This window comes from Symsagittifera roscoffensis, chromosome 2 (genome assembly GCF_963678635.1).
Source record: "Symsagittifera roscoffensis chromosome 2, txSymRosc1.1, whole genome shotgun sequence".
NCBI classification, from domain to species: Eukaryota; Metazoa; Xenacoelomorpha; order Acoela; family Convolutidae; genus Symsagittifera; species Symsagittifera roscoffensis.
Genome location: NC_087063.1, coordinates 29,274,369 through 29,299,691, shown reverse-complemented (window position 1 = coordinate 29,299,691; position 25,323 = coordinate 29,274,369). Strand labels below are relative to the sequence as shown.

Sequence of the window (25,323 nt, the reverse complement as noted above, 5' to 3'; positions counted from 1 at the left end):
ATGTGTTACCGTGACAAGGTCCTCCAGGGGTAAAAGGAGTTCCCCCTTCGCGTGCTTGGGCACTGTGAACGAAGGACTAATGTATTGGCCACACCACTCCGCTCCCACTCCAACTCGTAGCGCCTCCTGAACAAAATTTAAAAAATAAACAAATCATTGACTTTTTTCGTTCATTTCTTTGCACCACCTATTCGAATAGAATGACCTAAAGCTTAGACTGACAGAGATCGATAATATCAGGCTCGTATTCCACGCAACTTCAACATCTTTTTTGCTTTCATAAGTATCGTTAGCCGTATTGTTTCACAGAAAAATCTACGTTTTGATAATGTACTTGAGGAAAATTAATCTGATTTGACCAATTTCATACAGAGAGGCGAATCTGAGTTACACTTGATCCGTCTAAAGAAACAAGCCATAAATACACAAAAAAAATGCGCCAGAAATAAAATACATTACTACTGATTTGAAACTTTTGAGCGTATCAAACAAAAACAACAAGTAATCGGAACCAATCCTACGATCTATAGAGTCTTAATGCCGCACATCAACATCTCAGAGACATTTTCAATCTCAATAGCTCGTATGTCAAGCTTCATATACATTTAGCCAATGTAACTAAAATTCATCAGACAAAGTTACTCATTCTGCATACTACTCTCAACTGGCGATTTTAGTTATCTTCCAACCTGTACTTTCGTACTTTTGTCAATCAAGAGGAAAAGTTTGAGCATGTCTGCATTTCCAGTTATATTCGAAAAATGAGACACGTTGGCTGTAAATTTACCAACTCCAATTTGTTGAAATGTTAAATCTCGTTTTTGTTTCTAATCGGATGTCAGCTAAAACTTCAGTTTTTGTCACCGCTACGTAAATCTTCGTTGCGAGGCTTATTTAACATTCAATTGCGCACATGAAAAACGAAAATTATGATAGATATAGTTTTTTCGACATTTTGCATTTTTCGTCAGCGTTTGTTGTTTCATTTTATACCCGATGACTTGCCTCGCTAAAAGAAAGACAGACAGAAAGAAAGAAAAAAATGGGGAAGGAAAATTTATCCTAATAAATATATACAATGAAATTGCGGTCATTAATGACATTGTGGAAAAAAATAAGATAGAGGTGAAGCTGAGCTTCGCACCACTTGCGATACCTAAAGCCACCGACTCTTAAAAAATTACAAAATGCCAAAAAAACAACACCCGAAATTTAACATTCAATTGTTTGTCTTCAATTGTAAATCTTCAATTGTTTGTCTCAAACTGAACCTCATTTTGATGAAAAACCTCTGGCAGAAAACAACAGCCAGTATTGAACTAGCTTAAAGACTTCAAATTGCGCTGAACATTGCGCTACAATAAAATAAAAATTGAAGAAGTTGGAGAAAAAAACGGCTACAAAAACTTCATGCTTAGATCAAATGACGTTCTTAAACAGCCTTAAAAACAATCCGAAATCATTCATGGAGCGGCAACAAAAGCGACTAATTTTGGGTTGAAACCTGTTGAGTCGAAAACAAAACTTCATGAAGTTTTAAAACTTTTTACGACCCATCCATACTCAAGCACATAATCCTTTATGAACAAAGTTTGCCCTCGAAATTACGTTGACTATGCTGTAATTATAATCTGCTTATATATTTAAAAAAAAAGAAAAACAAATTCAAAATCAGACTCGGTACAATGACAAATTACAGAACTTGCAATTATAGTAAAAACAATGTATTTAACACCAAAAAAACTCCATGCTTTGCAAAGTAGGGCGATAAAAATTAGTACCAGATAAAAAAAATGGAAAATGAACCGACGGAAACTAGGCCGAAAACCACGAATCCCAAAAAAAAAATTCAAATTCAATTCTGTGAACAAAGTTATTTACGGGAGAAAATTCTAGTATCCGACTGCAATTCGCTTGCTTATTGCAAGGGTAAAAGCTAATTAAAAAGAACGGGGATATCTTCATCAAATAATGTCTGTTAGTTGATGAATGTGTTGATTTGAGAAAATAATTCAATTGTTTTTGTTGGATAACTTAATTACAGGACAAGTTGTTTACAAGAAGAAGTCTATGTTCGGAATTGATTACGCTTGTTAATCGCGAGCATAATAATCGCATTTGTAATAATTCTGTGCTTATTACCGACCTTGCATGAAATTAATAAGTATTTTATAGTTCAATTACCTCTACCAATGGAGATTGAAAATGGCATCTGGAAAATTAGAATAAAGCTCAACTTAAAAACGAGGCTGTGGTACGGGAACTAAGCAGACAAAAAAAAACGAACAGACGGATGATATTCCGAAAAAGCAGAAAACTTCTAGTTTGCAAGAAAATAGTTCCCGGCCGGATTCAAACCTCAAGCCTTTCTCGTCTCAAATATCTGTGTTATCTGTACGTCAGATGTGCCGAATAGCTCATTGATTTGAAGTTTATCATGACACAAGTTGAAACACGTGTTACTGTCACGTGGGAAAGCTAGTGAACAAAGTTGCTTACGGCAAGAAAAAAGTCGTGTACCCGATAGCAACACCCCTTCTGATTGTAAGGGTAAAAAGATCAGGTTTGAAATACCCAGATTAAAAAAGTTGTTCGTCATTTTAATGACAATTGGCTGAGATAAAATTGAACGACTGAATCAATCGCGGGTCTGAGAGTGATAAGTTCTGATGCTAGATCTTCTGGACAGGAAAGAGCAGAAACACCATATTATGCTGAAAAACAATTTAACTTTGAGCTTTTCATTCGTGACTTTTTTCAAAATTTTTTGCAGAGCATCTGTTAAATATCATGGAGAATCTCACGGAAATCATTCCATTTTTTTCTGACACGCTGACCAGCAACGACGCATACTTCCGATTTTTGGAGGAAGGTATTAAAAAGATAAACGAGAACTGTTGTCTCGACTCAGACCTCGTTTGAAAGATGTTGGAATTTTTGGGGGTTCTCTGAAAAAGACATTAACAATAAAAGACCAGCTCTAAAAGCTTATCAATTGAAGAAAAAAACAGCCATGTCATGTCGCGACAGCATGCATAGTATCATCATTTAGGCGCTACGTTTGTCCTAAAAGATGCTGTCGATTAATAAAAAGTAAAATAGCAAACAAACAAAAACTTCTGAAAAAGGGTCTTATTTTGAACAATATGTTTTAAGATAGCAATTTAGGATAGCAATATGTTTGTTCATTTTATTTGCAGCACTAGCAATACTCACATCGACCACCTGGAACTTGTCTGTTTCGTCTTTGAGTCGAATGAGTTGCACACGCACGAAGAGTCTCTTCTCCTTGTCCTTCTTCGCCCCCAGCCACAGTCGTCTCAGCCTCAAGTGGGCAAAATTCCACACTCCTCCCACGCCTAAGTGGGCAAACTTGATGTGCATATTTCATGTTTGAATTTAAAAAACACGGAGCGAAGCTGAGCTTCGCGCCACTTGCGATACAAAACAAAAAAAATAGAAAAAAAATCGGAAATGTAGAAAGAACTAGATTTACCAAAATGAACACAGAGGCGAAGCGGAGCTATAATATAATTAATGAAAAAAAAGACTGAAGTCAAAAAACAATTCTGAAAAACTATATTCGAAAAATAACTTGACAAAAGTTGATAAATTACAGCTACAAAAACTTCATATTTGTATCGGATGAAGTTCATAAACAGCCCCTAAAAATGGACATCAATTATCGAGCTGCAATAAAGGCGGCAAACTTTGGATCAAAACCTGTTGAGCCGAAAACAAAACTGTTGTAAAGAAAAATTGGTAAAATTTAAAAGTTTTTACGACCCATCCAAACTGAAACACATTAAATGTATCTCAAACGGATATTTTTTGCCCTCGAAATTATGCAAAATAAGTTGACTAAGTCGATATAAAATAAAATGAAAATGTTTGATAATTAAAAAAAAAACAAGAAAAAAATTTTAAAAAAACTCGAAATCAGACATAGTAAAATTACAAATTTCTGAAGTTTCGTTACCTCCAGACCAATATGGACCAATTACCTCCAGACGCAAAAAAATTGAATTCATTTTGAACTAAGCCAAAAATTACCAAATATAACTTTGACCATTCTGTGAACGAAGTTATTTACGGGAAAAAGCCTAGTACCGGATTGCAATATCCTTGCTAATCGCAAGGGTCAAAAAATTTTTAGACCAGCGTTGTATTTCATTTATTGTTTTCGTACTTTGTCTATTTTCTGCTTAAAATGCTTGTTTTTTAACCTTCCCATTTTATTTGGTAACAATTTTTAACAACTGATGTGAATTAAGAACATTGGAGCTTTCCAACCCCATCTTATTTAGCCTTTTTACTGCCCTATTTTTTCATGGAAAATATTCGCGTGCAAAAATCTTCTTCGAAAACGGCTAGTTAAAAAGTCGAAATTTGTCTGAAGAAAAAAAACCACCCCGAGCACAAATATTCCGTTACTTTCTTCACGAAAGTCGGAACAACAAGACTGCTCGTATATCAGGGCAAAGCCCTGAATGTTCCGACTATCCCTTAATTAATATCGATAAGTTTTTGAAAATCTTTTTAAATTTTGAAATTCTATAAATTTTCGACAAAATCAAAGTGTGAAATTTTTAGTCGTACAAAATTAATACGACCAATTAATTAGCCTCTATTCTATTTGGAACGATTTTTAGTGTGCGGGATTATTCGCCACGCATAAACAATTCGCGTTACGCTCTCAGCATTATGATTAACCTCTTCAAAGCGCGCATAATTTAGCCCAGAACAGGACCAATTTGGCAATTTTCGAACCCCAGAACTTTACAAAAAACATCAGAGCTGAAATATCTTTTTACATTTGAACTCAAAAAGTCGATATCTTCGATGTGCTTTTAAAAATGTTCGTTGAAAACTATTATTTCGATCGGCGAAAATTGACTGAATAAAAAAGCCACACCGAGCATAAATATTCCGTTTTCTTCGAAAGTCCGAACAATAAACGATGAGACACAGTGACATCATAACTATTGTTACTAAATATTAAAGAGCGCAGCTTAAATATTTAAAAAGATAGGACTTGAATATTTTCTCGTCCTCACCTAGCCCTACGTTTGCAGGACTGATAGTCGCCCCCACAGGGCGTATAGGTATACTGCACTGCAGCAGCCCCTCGCCCATCCCTTGGTCCCCTTCTTCCATTGGCCTGTCAGCCGAGGGGCGGGGCGGCAGGTTGAGCAGCTGTCTCGCTCTGGCCGAACTCTCTGCAACTACCATCTGCATGATTAGTCTTCCCTCCACTAATGAGCTGTCGTGATGTTGAACTGAAAACGCCCAAAAATAACATGAAAACTCATTTTTTTTAGCCAAAAAATGAAAAAATCTTGATGCTACAAGTGACCGATTAATATCATTCTGCAGTAGCCAAATAAAATATCAAATAAAATTCAAAACTTTCCATAAATTCGTCTAAAGTAATGGAATTCGAGTTATTTTCAGTACTGTTTTTTAAATGATAAGGTTTCAACAGTTCTCAATGCGTAAAATTCTTCGGAAAAAATTTTGGCTTAACTGGCCATCTTATTTACAATCAGCAGCGTGGTTAGGGGGTGTATGAAGGATGTGGTTGACATTTTGGCCGACCGACCCTGTGTTTTGACCATTACACGATAAAACCAGCTTTCATCTGAGTCTTGTCATTTTTTTTCATCTAATTTTTTGTCATTTTTGAAAGTTTTAACAGAAGAGAAGAATTGATTACTTACTATAACTCGGTGAACAAGAGTCTTTCCTGCCCTTTGGCCTGAAAAAAAATGTGGAATTCTAAGTTACATTCAACTAAGTGAATTTGGGGTGGGGAAAAAGGGAGTTTCAGGAGGAGACAACTTCTCGCATATTAAGAGACTGAAACATTTGGTCGATTAAAATTGACAAAGATTTCAAAAAACAAGACAAAAATTTGGACCCAAGAGTTCTTTAATCTTATGCTTTAAGAAAGCCCTAAAATAAAGTAGCATGTGTTAGCAGTGCAACTATCTCAGAATTGAACAAGACAGCTCGTATCAGGCCGAAGGAAGCCATGAATGTCCGACTGCTTTTTAAATTCTATGAAGTAGCGTTCGTATTATTAAAGATAATGAAGATTTCAAAAAATATTTCATATTTTTTGCATTTTTTTTAAAAGTCTTCCACAAACTATGTAAGCAAAAAATATATATAATTTGCATATAGCAAAGCATTAATAGGGACATTAGGCTGAGCTTCAGACCACTTGCGATGCAAAAATGAATGACTATGAATAAAATGAAACGAAAGAAAAACCAAAAAAAAACCTTCAAAAAATCGTTTTTGTCAAAAAAAATAAAAATTTGCAACACGAGCCCTGAATACTCGGATCAATATTACCTGCGTAATTAGAACTTTTACAAGGAGCTTTCGGAATGCTACAAATGCGAATTTCAGCCACAAATGAGCCTTTCTGCGGAGCTAGGCCGACAAAAACAAGCAGACAGACAATAATCTTAACCAAATTGAAATAATTGGCAAAGATTTACGTTTCTTGAAGCTGGCTGTTCAATTAGTTAAATTTTGAAAAAAGTCAAATTGCATTTGTTAGTTTGAATTCATTCACAAATAAAATCAGATTTGACTGGTTGGTATAAAAAAAATTAAAGACAATTCAAAAACTTTTTATGTTGATTTTTTGTTTCCCGAAAATTTCAATCAAGCCTTTCAAAGGATACAACTTCACTCATTTCCAGTTGATTTAAACAGCTTCAATGCATCTGGTTATCAAGTTTCGACTTTTGACTGGCCAGCAAAAAGAAAACTATAGTATCTAGACCGACTTTAATAGCTCGATAACATTCGTAGGAAAACAATTATTTTCAAAAATTTAAACCGTTGCGATAGCTTGGCTTGGCTCGTTCAAGTTAAAATTTATTTGAAGCAGGCGATGAGGCAATGAAACTTTGAAACATTTCATGCCGTCTAGATAGCTTGAATAAGTTGAAGAAAATAATATTTTTCGAAGCAAGCCATTTAACCGATGAAACCATGATTTATTTCAATTTCGTTCGTAGCTCGAATTTGTTCGTTTAAATTTACAGTTTTTTGGAGACATTTATGAAAAGACGAAGCTTTGAAACATGTTTTAATGCATTTTCTGATAGCTTGAATTGATTGAAGAAAAGTTATCTCTATTGAAGCAGGCTAACCAATAAAAAACTTTGGACTATTTCACTTTAAGTTTCACATCTTCTCAAAAAATTCAAGACTCAAAATAAATCGTATACATTAGGATTTTTGAAAAAATTTTGAACGTTTCCTGATGATTTTTTCAGCAAAATTTTTGCTTGAAACAGCTTTTTAAGCGATCTTTCAAATGATCGAACTTAAAATTCAAGCATGACTTTCAATTATAATAAGAATATTTCAATTTGGTTTTGATTGGCAATATTAACGCTCAAAACAACTTGAAATTTCCAACGAAGAGAGAAGCGGTTTGCAAAACGTTCAATTTACTGCGGTTTCTAAGCAAGTTACTAAAGCAATGAAACTTCCTAATATCAGAACTTTTTTGAGCAAGGTACTCAAGCGATTAAACTTCCAGACCGTAAAGGAGAGCGAATCGGTTCAAAAAAAATCGAAGCAACCTATTTAAGCGATGAATCTTTGAAATATTTTCAGTTAACTCATATCACGAGTCGGTTAGCAAAAAATTTAATTTTCAAAGCATGAACTTTCGCAGCATTGATGTTTTAATTGATTTGCTTCAAGTTGAAATGATTATGTGAAAATAAATCGTTGATTAACAATTGAACATACTATCAAGCTTTGAAATTGAATTGAGTTCATCTTGTTCAAAGGTGCAGGTATTCAAGAGATAGTGGTTGGAATTATTTCAGGTTATTTCGTAAGGCCAATCGGCTCGCGAAAAATTCAAGTTTTTCTCAGCAGACCAACAAGCTTTCAGATTTCAGAGAGCGAATCGGTTTAAAAAACTCAAGGTTTTCGAAGCAAGCTATTTAAGCGATGAATCTTAATGTTTCAAGTTAACTCATAACGCGAATCGGTTAGGAATAAATTAGTTTTTAGGAATGGATGAAACTGTTTTAATTGGTTTGCTGCAAGCTGAAAAGAATCTGTAAATGCAAGTCTTTAGAAAACAGTTAAAAACACAGTCAAGCCTTGAAGTTGAATTGAGTTCATCTTATTCAAAGAGCCAGTTACTGAAGAGATAGAAGTTTGAAGTACTTCAAGTTAATTTAGAATGCGAATCGGCTCGCGAAAAGTTCAATTTTTTCTGAGAAGGCCAACAATGCATGGATAGTTTTGGAATATTTAAAATTAAACTAAAACTTTATCTCTAGTTAGTCATGCTAAGTTTGTGTTGTTTCCCAAGTGGTGCGAAGCTCTTCTCTGCCTCTGGGTAAAAAGTTGGCGTTATCTTTCCTATTTGCTTGATGAGAAACCATCTCATCAATGCGAGAATCAAAATTTACTGCGAGATGTTATGAAATATTGTCAAGAATGCCCAAAACTGCTCTCATCCATCCTAAGCCAATTTCATCCGGACTTTGCGTAGTCCTCGAAGGCTTTTTTCTAATTTTTGAACAGCTTAATGCTTTTTCCTGCGTATCCCATTTTTTTCTGAAACTGGCATGGGCGCTCTCAAAAACAGGTAGTCCGTCTTTCTTTGTCCATTTATAAATAACGTTTTCAGCGCTAAGAATTTGTTCAGTTTATTTAAATTTGCATAACAGAATGGCCTTGCTTTGTATAATTCTGTTTCATTTTGCGATAACATTTCCCTGGTATATTACACAAAGAGAGTGCATTTTCGTCTGTACAAAAACGGCAAGTACCTATAAAAAGCTTTAGTTACCGCTTTAAAATTGAAATAGTCTGCTGTTTTTTCCTCTTCTGCATAGCATTTTCTTATACCTTTATATTGGTTTTATTTTCTCTTTCCTTCGTGATCGAAAACTAAAAAAAGGAAAAAATAACAAACGCAGCAGATAACAAAACTCAACGAAAATGAAATTTTTCTTTATCTAAAAAACAAAGGTGCCAGGCGTGGCCATGAGACATTGATATACTGTGGCAGAAACTGAGACAGAAGCTGTGCGAGTATTTTTCGCGATCCTTGTTAACAATTTTGTTACCAAAGCCAGCGCAGGATTGGTAAATAAAAATAATTTAACCGACCAGGAACTGGAATGATTCGGCCGACCATATTCTGAACGCGGAAAGAAAACTGCAACTTAATTTCACTGTTCCGTTTATCTTTCGTCTCCCATTTTTCACTTAAATTCTTTCGCTTTTCTGTTTTACTTTTTTGAAGCCCGCACCTGACAAACAGAGTCAATCTGCTCCGCTCATACTATTTCCCTTTGATATAATGAAACGCAATCCAAAGATAAACACCAAGATACCACAAGTGAGAAAAACAACAAAATAGCAATGGATTAGCGCTCGACCCCCTTTCATTTAAGTTCGCTCATTAATTTTGAACTGAATGCTGTGCATTTTTTGAACATAATTCTTCGACATCAACTATCATTTTGTAAAAAAAAAATTAGCAATTGATTAAACTACCAACACATCATACTGTGATTTCAAAAATATTTATGGTCATTATTTCTCTTGAGGCGCTCAGTTAATTACAAATTTTAGAAAAAAAGACAAAGCGATCTGAATTATTTTGTTTTCCACTCCAGATATCGGCTCCAGAAGACTGAAAAACCATCCATTGGTTAGTAGCCCGTAAATTTTCACATGCATCTCCAGAGTTAAAACGTATTATATTCCGACTTTTTTCTTAAATATTTTTTAAAAATGAAAGAACCAAAAACTTTTTTAGTCCAAAATTGCCTGATTTTTTTTTCTTGGAAAAACGATTTCTTACAGCATTCACGACGAATAAAACTCACGACTAACAAGTATTCAATAGCTAATAAAAGATTGAAACCAGTAGAATTGAATTTGAAGGTCAGCCTCTAATTAAACTACTGCCAGCCTATATCTTAATTTAGTCTGAGAAACGAAAACCAGTTTTTTTTTCGACGCAAACAATTATTCAATTTTTTTAGAATTATAATTAAGCTGAAAGTTGGTCTGAAAATTGAACAAACTCCAATTTGAGAGAAGATCACTGTTTTTTTTTATTTTGGTATTATTTCTAAAAACTTCGAATCGGGAAAACACCATTTTTTTCTCGAAACAGACACGGCTGAGAAGGCTTTGATATGATACCATACTTGATCCGACTACATTCATAAGAAAATACAAAAAGGTTTTTTCTTCAAACCAGTCTTTTCTGAGCGTAGTCTGATTAGAGAACAATACAAAAACACGTAGAATGCTAGTGATTAAAAAAACAGATGTCTTAGAAAAATTAATGGTCGGAACAAAAACAATGTGTGGAACTCAATACTTTCTGGGATTTTCTGGAGGTTCCAAAACAGCGCACTCTTTTCGGTGCTCTTTTTTTGTCGTTTGACAGTTTGTCATTTTACTCCAATCTTGGCCATCTATGTTAGGTGAGGCGCTCGATAAACTATGAAAATTTCTTTTTAGTTCAGTTTCTAAATGAAAAATTTGATAAACTGTTACTTCTGAACGTTATTGTCCCCATTTAGCTTAACCTTTTACGGAACGTTTGGCTAGTGAAACAACACATCGGATGGATTTGTTTGACTATCAGTTAACATTTCATTAAAAATAAAGTAGTAGCAACCTACTCATAGAAATGGATTTGTTCTTTGTGAACGTTAAGTGATGCAAAACGTTTAAGTTTGTTTGCTAAATTTGGTTTACTTAACCGCCTAGTAGTCGCACAAAAGTAAAATAACTTAACTCCAATCAACACTTAAAAAACTGCGAAGCACGTTGAAATCAATAATAGAGGTATATTCAAAAGCATACTTGATTAGACACACCAAAATCAAACTGATTAATGAGTTGTGGTTTCGTGAATCGTGATTTAAGAACTGAGTAGAAAAAATGTATATTGTCGAAGACCATCTAGACTCAAAATGACACCGAGTATAAGACATGCAAAAGCCAGGGACGGAGTTAGATAGAAGCATGTTTGGACTAGCAGAACATAAAATAGTGAGCAAAATACACAGCCAAACAACAACGTCACCAAATAACTTAGTTGAGATTTAGAGTGAACCAGAAAGAGCAATTGCAGCTTAGGTAACTAGAACCAAAATCATTTATTGAACTTAGAACAACAAACGCTATTTAAAATTAAGTCACCCAGGAGTTCCGTTTGAAAAGCAGTAACTGGTGGATTTTGGGGTCTATTGAAGTTGTAATTCTCTTCTGCTCGGTGTTTTAGATGGCATTCAGCTTACACGCATACATCTTACGACACAGCCTGATGCCACACGCTTAGCGTAGTCAGTCAGTCGTGTAGAATTCAATTAAATTCATCTGCTAAGTTGAATCTACAGCTGCGAAGAAAGAAACGACGCATCTCATTTCGGGACACAATTATCAGAAATTGTTCACTGTGAGAAACTTTGCCATTACTCGTCCCTCATGATTCAAACGAACGTTCTCCTGCGAGCTCGTTTCTATGGGATCATCAGTATTTGATTAATGCTACGCTACATATTCAAGTGTAACATAACATAGCTCAAATTTTTCGCCGTGAGTACGATTAACTATACAAGTAGTACCCACTAGCAGAATTCTCAGAACTAAAGGCCTGCAGGAATTTTTTTGTTTGAAAAGGGCCCAAGATTCATTTGAAATGTTCAAACGACCAGAAAAAAAATCATCTCAATGCAGAAGCGAGATTTTTAAGTTCCTGTGCAATTACCATAAAATATTCAAACCACAGCTATAGTTGCAAAAAAAATTGAATCACGACGGCAATAGCTTTGATTGCTTCTTCACACGACCCCATAAAACATTTACGGTCGCCCAATTGAATTCACGAGAAAAAACTACGGATTACTGAATCTGAATAACAGCGTTTTGAAAAAACATGGCTTGAATTTCACCATTCCTTTTATCTTCGTCGACAAATTTTTTCAACGTGGTTTTCCTGGCGGTTTGAGCGTTAAAGGGCAAAAGCAAAAATCAAACGTAAATATATTTAGCTTTGAAATGAATGCAATTTTAGGCCAACACCTTTCAATCAGTTTTTCATCACTGCGCTAATAGCTTTGAAGGTAAATCCATCAAAATCCATCACCCATAAATGTACATTTCTAATACAGAACTACCTAAGGTGGAAAATTTATGCAGAAAAAATGTAAAGTTACGGCATGTAATATCAGCACGCATAAATTAAATACGCAACAAGTTTTTTCCTCACTCAATCTACAGCCTATCTGATTAATAACTTTACTCATAACTACTTCGGCACAAAAAATGATCGACACAATTTCGTAATTCAAACCAACTACCTGAATAACTTATTTGATTGGACGAGAGATCTGCTTCAACAACATACCCAAACGCTCAACTACCCTTATTTCTGTTATCATTTTGAAACTTTCGTATTCTAGGCCGAATGCTGCCTGCAGTTTAGTCTGGGTCGCAAGCGCCGAAGTCAAATCTCCAATATCTTAGGCTGCCTTATCGTCCGCTTCTCTTAAACTTAGATCAGAAAAACTCAAAAACGTCAATTTACTAAATATGAATACGAACGGACTTGATCATCACATGACTGGATCCGATGCGGCAGAGAATTCAGAAAACCACCTCAAGGGTTCTTCAGATGCAGAAAACGAGACAGAGTCGTTAACGAATCATCATCCCGCCAAAACGAAACTGAGCGAAGAGAACAACTCAAATCTTACAGCATCAAAATTGGAATCCCAACCTGAGCCGGAAACCGATTCAGAATCTTCAGGCAGTGAATCCAGTGACTCAAGTGAGTTCGAGGACCCCGATGACCTGTTGACAAAGTTGCGCAAATCCTCGGAAGCCGCGCATACTTTGTATCTACTACAACCTATTAGAGATGCCTTAGCACAAGTAGAACTTCAAGAGGCTGACGTTGTGATTGCTGGATTCCCTAAAAGTGGTACCAATTGGGTCGAGCAGATCTGCCATCAGATCAGAACCAAGGGGACAGACGAAGACTTCGAGGAGCTGACAGACGAAGTGCCTCTACTACAACTATTCAGCATTCCCTTGGGATACGATCTGAATGCACCCCAGAAAGGTAGGTGTTGTTTTATTAAAAATAGTATTATTACACAACAAACTATATCGCCTCTCATGAAAATGTATCTCAATTGGTATCTTATTTTAAATAGTGCACTAATCTGGCTCAGGTTTAACGCACTTATCTTTCTGACAGGGGATTACAAGCTGTTCAAGACGCATGACATAATCACCCACCTGCCTTCGGGTGCTGAGAAAAGCAAGATTCTACTCACCCTACGCAACCCACACAACACTCTCTGTTCATACTATAAATGGGAGCCGGTGTTCACCGGATACGACCCACGCAGTGAGTAGACCAATAAAATTATAACCAGTTGCTGCGAAAGTAGCATGGAAAACTCCAACCACAATAATTTAAAAAAATACAGATTCGTTACCGTTTTCTCAGAAAAATGTATAGAACAACAAAAAATCAATAAAATATTTCCTAAATTTCAATTTTTTTAACAGAAAATTTTTTCGAACATTTGTTTTTTAAATTCCCAAGAAGGCGTTAAAAGAAACTTCGAAAAGTAATTTTACTGGAGCAAAACAATTGGCTCAAATTATCCTTCTATTAAAAACCTGCTTGCTTGTTGTTTTTACTATCGAAATTAGACTAAAAATCAAAAATTAAAACCAGATTTTCTCGGCACTGGAAAAAAATGTGATTTTGTAAAAAAATCGATTGAATCACGACTGAAAGGTCTTTAATGATATATCATTCGACCTATTCCAATGGTTATCAATGGTACCTTATTTTGCATGGAAAAAAAGTTGTTAAAAAATTAAGCTGTAGGGAAGATCCAATGAATTGCTGTACTGTACTCAAGATTTCGAATAAAAAATGAAACGACTTCAATTTAAAAGTGAAAGATTTTACAGAAGGCTCGACTAAGTAAAACTAGTGATAGAAGCTGCATCATTTCACAGCAGGGGTTTTTAAAACCGTTTTTTCACGAAGAAAAGAACCAATATTCGAGCTGTTCAGCTCACTACGGAGAGCCCCTGTTGTACCCCAGCTAAAAAAAACTACGTGCATATATTACTGCGCTGAGAATTGCTGCCTCAAAAGCAGGCAAATAGCGCGGGACCTAAAACTTTTCAAATCATGGTTTCAGGGGAGCTCACAATGGAGCAGTTTTTCCAGTACAAGTTCAATTACAACCAGACCCTCGTGCCATTGACATACTGGCAGTTCTTGCAACACTGGTTGCAACACATACACTCCATGCCATCAACATCATCATCATCAGTCGCAGATTCAGAACAAAAACCAGCCCAAGAGAATCATAATTCAAACACGGTGCTTTCCAATATGGAACGAAAAAATCAAAACGAGGAAGATAACGATGCCAAGCAGATTGTTCCGAGAGGGGATGGTAAAGTGAATGGCACAAGCTTTGCAACATGTACCTCCGATGCTATGCTGCAACGAGATTCCGAAGCAGATCATCTGACGACTGCTGATCTAAGTAGCAAGATGCTTCAAAGGAGTAACTGCCTCGTCGTTTTCTATGAGGATCTGTGCGAGGACTTCGAAACAGTTGCCGAGCACATGAGGAGCTTCCTTGGAACCCCTCTCAGTCAAACCGAGAAAGAACGGGTGCGACAACTGAGTAGCTTTGAATACATGAAGCAAAACGAGAGTAAGTTCGACTTACACGGATTGCGTAATCGGATAGCAGAGCTTGCAGACGACAACGATTACTACTTAGAAAAGACAGAAACGCCATCTTTTTTAAACCAAGGTGCCAAAAGAAAAGGAGTTGATGAGATACCACAGAGTTTGTTAGATACAATGGAAGAAGAGTGGAATAAACATATCACCAGTCAATTCGGCTATCGGGATTACCAGCATATGCGAGAGTCACTCTCAATTTTATCTCAAAACCACCCGCCAAACGATCCAGCTACAGCCGCAAATACGGGAGAGTAACAGCATTTTATCATTAAATTCGGAAAGCGAGTACAGCTGAACAAATGTTCATAGTTGTCTTATAAGCAGACAGTTTGAAACTGTACATATTTATACAGCACGCACCAACTGCTAAAATATATTCAATTTATTCTAGAATCTGTAGTAGACAATTAATTCAATTTCTATCATTCTCAGCGTCTATACAAATTCGCCAAACTTATCTAAGAGAAAGAACGAAAAACTATAAGCAGCTTGGTTCAGAAGATAGAGATAGCATATGAGCCGCGATTTATCATAAGATAAACATAATAATTTCAAAAATCAACCAGTCTCATTAGTTAACCTTAAAGCATCAACCCTGCAATTACCCCCTTCCCCAATCGATAGTGAGAAAAAATGGATTCTTCAAAAAATAATTTTAAGTATAACATAATACACACAGGCGAAGCAGAGCTTCGCATCATTTGCGATGAAAAATGCCTGACGATGATTACCACCAAATGAAAAGACAAATCAAAAATTGGAAAACAAACCTTAAAAAATTCGTTTATTTTTTGTCAAAAAAGTTATAAAAATTGCTAAATTACGTGCACCACTAAAAACTTAACAAAACACTTTTAACGCAAAAAGCAGAGAAACCGGACATTGCTGCGGGACCTGAGCCGACAAAAATTAGCAGACACGAAAGTCAAGAATATTCGAACATTTTCAGTTTCGACAAAAAAAACAGGTCCTGGCTGAATTCGAACTTCTGTATTTGTCGTCTAAAGCATGCGCGTTACCACTAAACTAAATGCACAGAACAATCATTGAATTCACAAAGAAAACATTTTTCAAAAGTTTTTAATGAACAGCATAAAAAAATTTAAAAGCAGAAAAATAGGCAAAACTTCTTGGAATTCAATCACTTGCCCAAAACAGGAACACACTGCAAAGTTTTTTGAGTCGAGTAAAAATGCCCAAATTGCGGTAACTAAGCCGACAAAAAAATCAGACAAACACAAGTCCGACAAATATTTTTTTGACGCGCGGATAATTTTCCGCTTACAAAAAAAAAACAGGTCCTGGCATGTTTCAAACCGGTGACCTTTGTCTTTACACGCAGGTGCGTTACGTCATCGCACCTGCGCGAATTAACGTTTGATTTTGGATGTCACATGAACCACAGGTACAATCCTTCACGTGATTTTGTCAAACTAGTTGTTTTCCCGAAAAAAAGTCTATTCAGGTAACCGCAAGCGTAATAATATCATCTAATTAACAGATGTGTTTAAAGAAACATGAGTAGAGGGTCATCTAAGCTAATTTTATAGCCTAGCAAAATTCGAGACAGAGGCGAAACTGAGCTTCGCATCACTTGCGATACAAAAAAGTCAAAAATCAAAAGAGACAAACAGAAGACTGACAGATACTTTTTTGACGCGCGGACCATTTTCCGCTTACAAAAAAAAACAGATCCTGACTGGTTTCAAACCAGTGACATTTGTCTTTACAAGCAGGCGCGTTACGTCTTCGCACCTGCGCGAATTAACGTTTGACTTTGGATGTCATATGAACCACAGGTACAATCCTTCACATGATTCTGTCAAACTAGTTGTTTTCCCGAAAAAAAAGCCTATTCCGGTAATCGCAAGCATAGTAATATCATTTAATTGACAGATTTATTGATAAAACATGACTAGAAGGTCATCTTAGCTGATTTTATAGCCTAGCAAAATCGAGACAGAGGCGAAACTGAGCTTCGCATCACCTGCGATACAAAAAAAACCACATATCAGTAGAGAAGGTCTCAAACAAAAAGTGAAAACCTTGATTAAATTCTGTTTAAGAAATCGACAGCAAAAAAAACAAAGAGTCTCTGCAAATATTATAGAAAACAGTTAACTAGAACACAAGAACTATTCTGACTATATGAACGAATTTCATTTCTTCCTCATAACCAGGAAATTTTATTAACTTACTCAGAAGCTTTGCTTAAATTTTACAACCAGGCTTGGGGCAGGAAAAGGCTCCATCCGTAATTTGCTATAAAGTGAGATAAAAAAGGAAATTTCAAAAAATTATGCAAAATTTTCAAACAATTGCCGCAGAAAAAAAAACTTGCAGAAAATCTGATAAAAGTTAAAAAAAACTTTTTCCTTCTGAAAAATTCAGCACAAAATATGCAATCTCCTGCGGCACTCGCCATATTCTTTCGTAAGCAATTCCTTCAAATCAACATTGCAAAAAAAAACTTTCTGAATTTAACGAAATTTTTCTCAGAAAAACTTCAAAACAGGAAAACAATACAATATGCCATCAACTTGAAAAGATTTCAAAAGAAACTGCACTAACCGATAACACAATAAACTAATAAAAACTGTTATTGCGTCTACGCACTTTTAGAACAAAAAGAAATAAATCAGAAACCTTGCTTTCGAAAAAACTATAGAACTAACATAAAGCTTTTTTCCAGGAAATACAAACCAGGAAATCATTAATACATTTAAACACTGAACAAGGGAAAATGTATTTAAAAAATCTACCAAAAAAGTTACAAAATTGAACACCCGGCAAGTAGTAACATTTGTTACACGTGGAGATCCTTATAACTGGAAATCCTGTGAACAAAGTTCGTTACGGGAAAAAAAGTCTAGTACCTGATTGCAATACCCAATGCTTATCACTAGGGTAATTAAAACGTCAAAAAAAATTTCGCGCGTTAATGAGGAACGCAAGTTTTATATATGCTTATACATAAATATATTTTTTAACCAAGTACATGCTTGAGAAGGAAATATTACGGAAAGACACGCAACAAGGGCATTTGCACGGTTGATCCAAATAAATTTAAAAAAATCAAAAAATTAGGTTTCCAGATCAATTCTTTTAATTGCTCCACTTTTCGATGAAACTGACCAAAACGTTATAATTCAGTCAAATTTCGACTTTTTAAATCAACGTTTCGGAAAAACTATTTTTGCCATCTGATATCTTGACTATCTGACAATAGAACTTACAGAGGCGAAGCTCTGCTTCTCAAATACAAGCGAGGAAAATGCAAAAAAGAGCTTAAGACAAGCAAAGCAAAGTGAAAGAAGGAAATATACACTTTCAGTGAAAGATTAAATATACACTTTCAGAAAAAACTTGAATGCCGATTTTGAGATTAGGGGTATCACGTTCTCACACCTGCTCCACGACCGCTTGTAATTTCACTAACACTGGTCATCAAAAAAGCAGCAAAAATTTGCGCAAGAGAAATAAAACAATTTCAAGGTTCAGGGTTTGAATTTCCGACCTGATGATTACGAGTGCCACTCACTTCCTCGCATCTGCGCCACGGTCACTTGAAGGTAAACTAGTGACCCAGCTAATGCTGGATGTACCTATTTTAATATTTTTAATAATATATTCTACAAATACAGAAATGCGTAACTTTCTGAACTTCAAAAAAGGACCTAGCGCAAAACCCTAGTGAGTTCTCTGCTTAAATTGGCCGGGTACTTTTCGAAAAAATGAAAAAAATCCAAAATACTATCAAAAAGTCAAAAATTTATACAGGGAAGATTTCCAGGCCCTGATTTTTCGATCAAACTCTAAAAATCAGATTTAGCTAGAAGTTTTTCAGAAAAGTGGCGCACTTGCTATAAAGACAACCGGAAAAAAATTCAAAAAATGGATTTTCCCGATGTCCATATCGGCTTTTCTACAAGAAAATAGGGCAAAACAGATTACGCAGGAAAACTCTAAGCACCATGTTAAATTCAATGAGCTATCAACCTCGGATTAAGCAGGTTAGTTTTTGAGAAACAATTTTCCAAAAAACGGGCAAAATTTCAACCCTCAGTGCATAGCACATTGCGCGGAAAAGTTCAGTGCTGTTTTTTTTTCTTTCGGTTAAAACCCTTGATCTCCGATTTGGCAGACTAGTTTTTGAGAAAAATTTTAAAAATTAACCAAAAAGGTAAAAAATGGGCTTGTTTGAGGCCATAACTTTATTCTACTAAGCGTAGGGAAAATTCGCTTGACAAGGGGAGATCTTCATGATTTGTTCGTTTGATTGAAAACGTCATCTCAGATTTGTGCATTAATAATTTGATAAAATGAAAAAAAATTCCAAACAAATAGGTCAAAGGACCTGCTACTGAAACTTTTGAACGCCGTATAACGTGAGGTAAAACGAAAAGAGACCTGCTAAATATGCAAGCACAGTTGTTTTTGAGAAAAAATGAAAATTCTGCGAAATGAGCGAAAAATTTTACGAAGCGTCGCGAAAAAATACTAAACAAAAAACAACAAAAAATCCATACATTTTCATAATACCTGATGTTCCAAACAGGACCTAGCACTAGCCAAAAATAATTCAACAAACTATGCTATTAAATTATCTTTGCTTAAATAGACCTAAATATGATGAAACTGAAATATACCAAAAGTGTCATCAAATGTGCACTTTTATTTGCGACTCAGCCTAGAAAAAAAAACATTCTTCGTAATAATACAGAATGCCTCGCATGTGTAAAAAAGTTTTTCACCTGTGATCATCAGTTATCAGGGGTTTGAAATTTTCTAACTTGGCTTATTTGTAGTAATTAATGCGCTATATGCCACCTTCTTAAAAATAGCGGAAGAAGCAAAAAATCATTCTAAAATGAATTGAGGCCAGCAATTTGGTCTTATAATATCAAACAAAACGCTAAATACATCCCTTTAAGGAAGACAAAAATGGAAAAAAAAATTTTAAATTATATAGTTGATTTTAAAAAAAAAAAACGTTTCTTCGGCTTTAATGGGTAGTCGGAACGGTTAGGGCTTTGCCCTGATATACGAGCAGTATGCTATGATTGATTTTCCTCGGGGAAAACCCTTTTGATTTGCAGATTTTATACAGTTGCTGCTCAAATCAATTGTCACATGTAAACGTCTCAAGTGGCATTTGAGATCTAAATTTTATTTCAACCTAAAAAAAATTTTAATAACAATTTGTATCCATTCGAGCATAAATAATCCATATTTAATTAGATATTGTCTCGATTTTCGAAGCACTGAATATTTATGATTGTGGTATTTTTTACTTAAACAAATTCCGACTTTTTAGATAAGCGTTTTTGAAAAAAAAAATTACACCATCTGAAAGATATTGTTATTCGGGACTCAGATGTAAAAAAAATCTCACTTAAATCATTTTCTGTTAAGTTATGGGGTCAGAAAATTGCTAATTTAACCAAATTGGGATATAATTTGCTTTCGATTGACGCGAAAGCGGTCCATTTATCTGCTGTTACAATTTGGCCGCGCCGAACTGAAGCAAAGTAGTTTGTCCAAATAACGTGTTGCCAGATGCCAACTTTATCACTTAGTAGTTGGCATTGAGTGAAGATGGCGACGATTTGACGATTTGAAAAATGAAACAAAATCTTAAGAAAAAATTCAACGATTTTTCAACCATAAACCAGCCTCACACCGATTCGAGCAGTCTTGTATCAATTCAACTCTGAGGCGAAGCGGCGCTTCGCAAACTTAAAAAAAACATAAGTCGAAAAAAATTAAATGTTGAAAATTACTATAAGAACCAAAACTTTCGGCTAGAGGCCAGCTAAATTTGGAGGAACGTGTTTGATATTGAATGAATTTGCTATACTAAAAAATGTTATGAAAAATGTTATGCGACATGAAAAATCATATTTCAAAAACAGGACTTTGTGTAAAACTTCCAAAAATTATCTTAGTTTCAAAACTTTGTCATAAAATTCTTCTTAAACAAACTGGGCATAGCCAATGATAAAGGTAGGAATCCAATAACCTGTTGTTTTGATTAAACCTATGAAATCAGATTTGGCAGGATAGTTTTGGGCAAGAAAAGTCTAAAACAGTCAACAAATCAAAAAAATTTTGTGTGAAAAAATATGTCCTAGCTGCTTGAGCAGAAGGGATTCATGCAACCTTTAATTTCGATTTAACCCAAAACCTAAGATTTGGGAGGGTAGTTTTTGACGAGAAAAGTCAAACCTTTCTATCAAACACCGTCGAAAACTTTTGACTTTTCCGCGGGCCATAACTTTTGGTGGCAAAAAATTTGGACGTAGACCAATGAGCTTCCCACAACCCGTTCTTTGAAATAATTGAACCCAAAATCTCAGATATGGCAGGGTCGTTTTGGAGACTATTCAAAAAGTTTTAGAAACTGTCAAAAAATTTGATTTTTCCGAAGGCGATTTTTGTATAAAAAACTTTGTGTGGGGCTACTAGTGCAGCGGAGCTTCACACTACCCATTATTTCTACTGAAGTTTTCGAGAAAAGTTAAAAAGAGTCACAAAAAGATCAAAACTCAAAAAAAAATTGACTGTTGCGAGGAACGTAACTTTATAAATTAAAACGTTTGGGCATAGCCGCTTATGCAGGGAACTTTTCAAAACCGTTCTTCATTGAAACCAAAAACTCAGATATTCAAAACTTAGATTCGAACCCAGGACCTTTGCCATCCTAGGCATATTGGTTACTTCAGGCTAAGTTGGCCGAGAACGCATAAAAGTTTGAATTCATAAGGAACCAAGATCCAAGTGATTCTGCTAAACAATTTGTTAACACGAAAAAAATGTATATTCCGGTTTAATAACGCTTGCTAATCGCAAGCGTAATTAAACATCCATAGACTGCCTCGAGGTTTCAGCAAATTTAAACTCAATTTAAAATAGCATTGAGACAAATTGTACAGGGCAGTAAATACGCAGGCGAAACTTGGGTAGACGCCCGTTTAGCCGTGAAAAAATGGCCATTTTTTTATAAAGCTATATAATGTTTTTTTTTGAATTTCCAAATCTAATTTTGCAATTTACAAGAATTCAACTCGTCCGAAGCCTTTGTAGACAAAATTGACATTTCAAATAAAACAATCATAATCATAATAATAATCATAATAATAATCATAATCATAATAATAATCATAATAATAATAAATTCTACTCGAGAAACTTTTGGAAGAAAAAAAATAGGGAAACTTCACAAATAATCAAAATGCCAATTATTTGAATCAAGTTTTAAAAATTTTTCAAAATTAACCAGAGCTAAGACGCAAAATTGCTAGAAATTAAGTCCAGGCAAACTATGACCATGATAAACTAACCAGAAGCCATGCAGCCGAAATAACGAACACCAATTTCATTTTTTTTTCATACCAAAAAACAAAAACTTATTTTTGAATGACGTTACTTGGATTTGAACTGAAAAAGTACAAAATATACCGGACGAGAAAACTAAATCCAGTTTATCCAAAAAATTACCAAAAAGAAAAACATAAATTTTCAAATCGATGTAATCTCAAAATTTAGAGCAAACATTACGAAAGAAGTGATTTTATATTTACAGTCCCTTAAGGCTTTGTAAATCTCATTTGGTTGCCCCAAATTCCATCGTTTCAAAAAACTAGGCTAGAAAACACAAACAAAAAATTTATTGACAAAAAACTTGATCGAAAAATTATATTATTGCAGAAGGGTGAGAAGAAAACTTCACATAAACTCAAGATTTCGGTTATCTTAAACAAAAAAATATATGCAACTAACCACTCAAGAAAATTTTCGAAAAATTAGAAAAAAACACTGTGAAAGAGACTTAAAAAGCAAAACAAAACTGTCAAAAATATTTTAAAAAAAACTTTCAAAGTTTAAAAAACAAAAAAAAATTTTTCTTCTAATTTTTTCAAAACTAAATTTAACCGACAATTTTTGGCTGAATTTTAACAGACAATTTTTGGCAGCGCCAAAAAAACACATATTGCAAGATGTTGCATGCACAAACTACACCGTAAGCCTGCAATATAACAACTGAATAGTAAAAATGTACGAGCTCTACAGAAAGACGTACTCGAACCAATTTTCCATTCTTTATTTTGGATTTTCTGTGAGATAGAAGCTAATTACGGAGAAAAAAACGCCTAGTACCCGGTTGTAACAGCCTTGCTGATTCCAAGGGCAAAAAATGAATGTTCTTGAATCAGACTTTCGAAAGAAAGCTATTGAACACAAAAAACAGGTTGAAAAACATACTTATCAATGAACCTTAAGGCTGGCCGTCGGCCTAGATAAGTGCTAATACATTGCTTCAAATGAAAAATAAGTAAACAATTAAACCCTCGGCACGCTACTGAACAAGAAAAACCGGTTTCTTTCATAAGCAGCACCGAAAAAGGTTCGGATTATTCTATTTTTCTCATGCATCTCTTCCATTTTTCTTTTCCCTTCAAATCTCAAGCACTCTTCGCTGTAAAAAGCAAAACGTTATATGACGCTTATATGGCGTAGAAAGTGTTGCGTAAAAAATGCTCCCGAAACCAAAGTACTTCCTGGCCTTCAATAGTTGGAATATCAAATTAATTTTATGAAGCTTTGCTTCTTTTTAATGAAAAATGACGTCTTTTTCTTCCAAAATCAAAATGTACGTCTTTTAATCATGGGATTATACAATTTTACCTCCCACCGGCTCACCCTGAATGGAATTTTGTATACTTGTCAAACTAAATGGGTCAATTACATCCACTAGAGTTGCTTTTAGCCAGAAATTTTAATATCGCTGTCAAATACTGATAGTTTTTGCTTAATATTGTGGGAGGAACTTTGTCTTCGCGTGTTTTATTTCAACCTTATTTTTTCTGCAAAAGTTAGCCGCAACAAATGAACGTCAAATGAGGTCGAGTCATAAATCATAGAAAATCCCTTTCCATCGTTATTCGATTGGTATTTAAAAACATCCAGAAGTTTTTAACCGATTTCTCAGTCAGGGTTGAAAAATTTATATTCAAATTGAGTTTAGAGTCAGCGACGCGAGTGAAACTCACAAAAACCTGTTCAGCAAGCTGCAATAAGAAAATTTTCAAGCCTTATAAAATGCTTCTTTGGCACTAAATAAAGACAAACAATCTATAAAATGAGTTCAAAAGAAAAAATAGAAATATTTTTTTATGGATTTTTTTGACAAAAGAGTAGTTATGTTTTATTTTAGTCTTTACCTTGACAAAAAAAAATTAGTTCAGTTCATCTAAAAATAAATAAAAAAAAGCTTTCACTTGTGATAATTTTTCGTCAAATCGCAAAGGTGTAAAGATTGCCATTTTGTCACAATTATTACACGATTTCGTGCTAGTAACGCGATTTCTCGCCGCAGTTACAGCTACGAAACAAAACATGCAGCTAGTGAGCTAAAACAATGGAAGTCTTAAGATCTAAGTTGTGCCAAATTGAGATTAGCTCAAAACTGGCGATAAAATTGAGCAAACACTAACACTCACATTATGAAATCAGTTTGATTTATTGAACCGCAAGAATAATTTTGACCATGTTGACCAGAGTTACTTTTGTTATTTATTTAGCCTTTCCTTAACTGAATTCTGTGATCATTGAAGTTAGGTGCCTTAACACAACAGTGGGTATCATATCCTTAATTCAGTTTTTTCAAGATTTATGAACCTTAAGGTTGAATGGAAAGATTGATCTTTTCATCAAAACAGCCAACATGATTTACTGTCATCTTTTCAGATAGTTTCTAATTCTTTGTGGATCTATGATTTGTCTCGGGACTGTGTTAGTTAAAATGTTGAAGACGGCCAAAATGCTTTTGTATCATGAGAAACAGATGGAAAAAAGAAATATTCATCCGCGCCTGAATTGTGTGCGACCAGTTGTAAAAACATTATCTTTTGGCAATAGGATGGGACAATAAAGGGGCTAATCACAAAACAAATATCATTTTGAAGGAAAGCAAAATAGAACTTCGACATGAAATGCGCAAAAAGAAGACAATGAACTTAGTAACGCAGTTCGATGATAGTGATATAATTAGTAGCAAAAAGTTCGGACAGACGGAATTAATTAAAATGAACAATCAGTGCTTTTTAAGGGTCTTTTGCATGCAAAATCTGAAGCCGAACAACCTTGAATTTTTTGTCAGACCAAATTCAAAATGCGAGATCGTCGATTATCCGATGATCATGCTAGCCTAATTTTTAAAGACTGCGATGAACATCCAGATTTTACAATAAATATTTCGACGCTTCGGATGCAATTGAACGCCGTGGTTATTGTTTTTGAGCGAAACTCGGATCTACTTAACAATCTCTCCCCCCCCCCCTTGTTGTATTTACTAAAGAATCTCTACCCCTGTAAATGAAAACAGTAAATTCGCACTAGAGGATTGTATATAAGCTCGAATTTTGCTGCATTCTGATTGGTCGAAATTTCGCTGCAAGTAATCTTATTAACGATCTCCTCCCCTTTGAAGGGGGATTGTTAAGTAG

The 25,323-nt window shown here is 34.9% G+C and overlaps 2 protein-coding genes across 5 annotated transcripts in view; one reads left to right on the top strand and one right to left on the bottom strand.

The window, feature by feature from the left end:
• The window catches only part of LOC134839789 (uncharacterized), a gene marked incomplete in the record, with an annotated part of 166,686 nt that overhangs the window by 108,006 nt on the left and 33,357 nt on the right, over positions 1-25,323 (bottom strand). The window contains 4 exon segments of the mRNA XM_063855411.1: positions 10-126; positions 3,217-3,359; positions 5,058-5,279; positions 5,721-5,758. Of these exon segments, the coding sequence (XP_063711481.1) occupies positions 10-126; positions 3,217-3,359; positions 5,058-5,279; positions 5,721-5,758 (520 nt within the window).
• LOC134840755 (uncharacterized) lies at positions 8,930-15,243 on the top strand. 4 transcript variants are annotated; one of them, XM_063856782.1, is made up of 5 exons: positions 8,930-9,712; positions 11,306-11,619; positions 12,486-13,147; positions 13,286-13,438; positions 14,253-15,243. In XM_063856782.1, the coding sequence occupies exons 3-5, from the start codon at positions 12,616-12,618 to the stop codon at positions 15,068-15,070; spliced, it is 1,503 nt and encodes a 500-aa protein (XP_063712852.1). In that variant the 5' UTR covers positions 8,930-9,712; positions 11,306-11,619; positions 12,486-12,615; the 3' UTR covers positions 15,071-15,243. The 4 variants fall into 4 exon arrangements, with proteins under 4 accessions (XP_063712852.1, XP_063712851.1, XP_063712848.1 ...); XM_063856781.1 differs by lacking the exon at positions 8,930-9,712 and adding an exon at positions 10,896-11,160 and having other exon boundaries at positions 11,306-11,479; XM_063856778.1 differs by lacking the exon at positions 8,930-9,712 and adding an exon at positions 10,896-11,160.

Coding starts and splice junctions, on each gene's coding strand:
- LOC134840755 (XM_063856782.1), top strand. CDS start 12,616: ATGAATACGAACGGACTTGATCATCACATGACTGGATCCGATGCGGCA. Junction 13,148..13,285: donor TCTGAATGCACCCCAGAAAG/GTAGGTGTTGTT, acceptor TCTTTCTGACAG/GGGATTACAAGCTGTTCAAG. Junction 13,439..14,252: donor CACCGGATACGACCCACGCA/GTGAGTAGACCA, acceptor TCATGGTTTCAG/GGGAGCTCACAATGGAGCAG.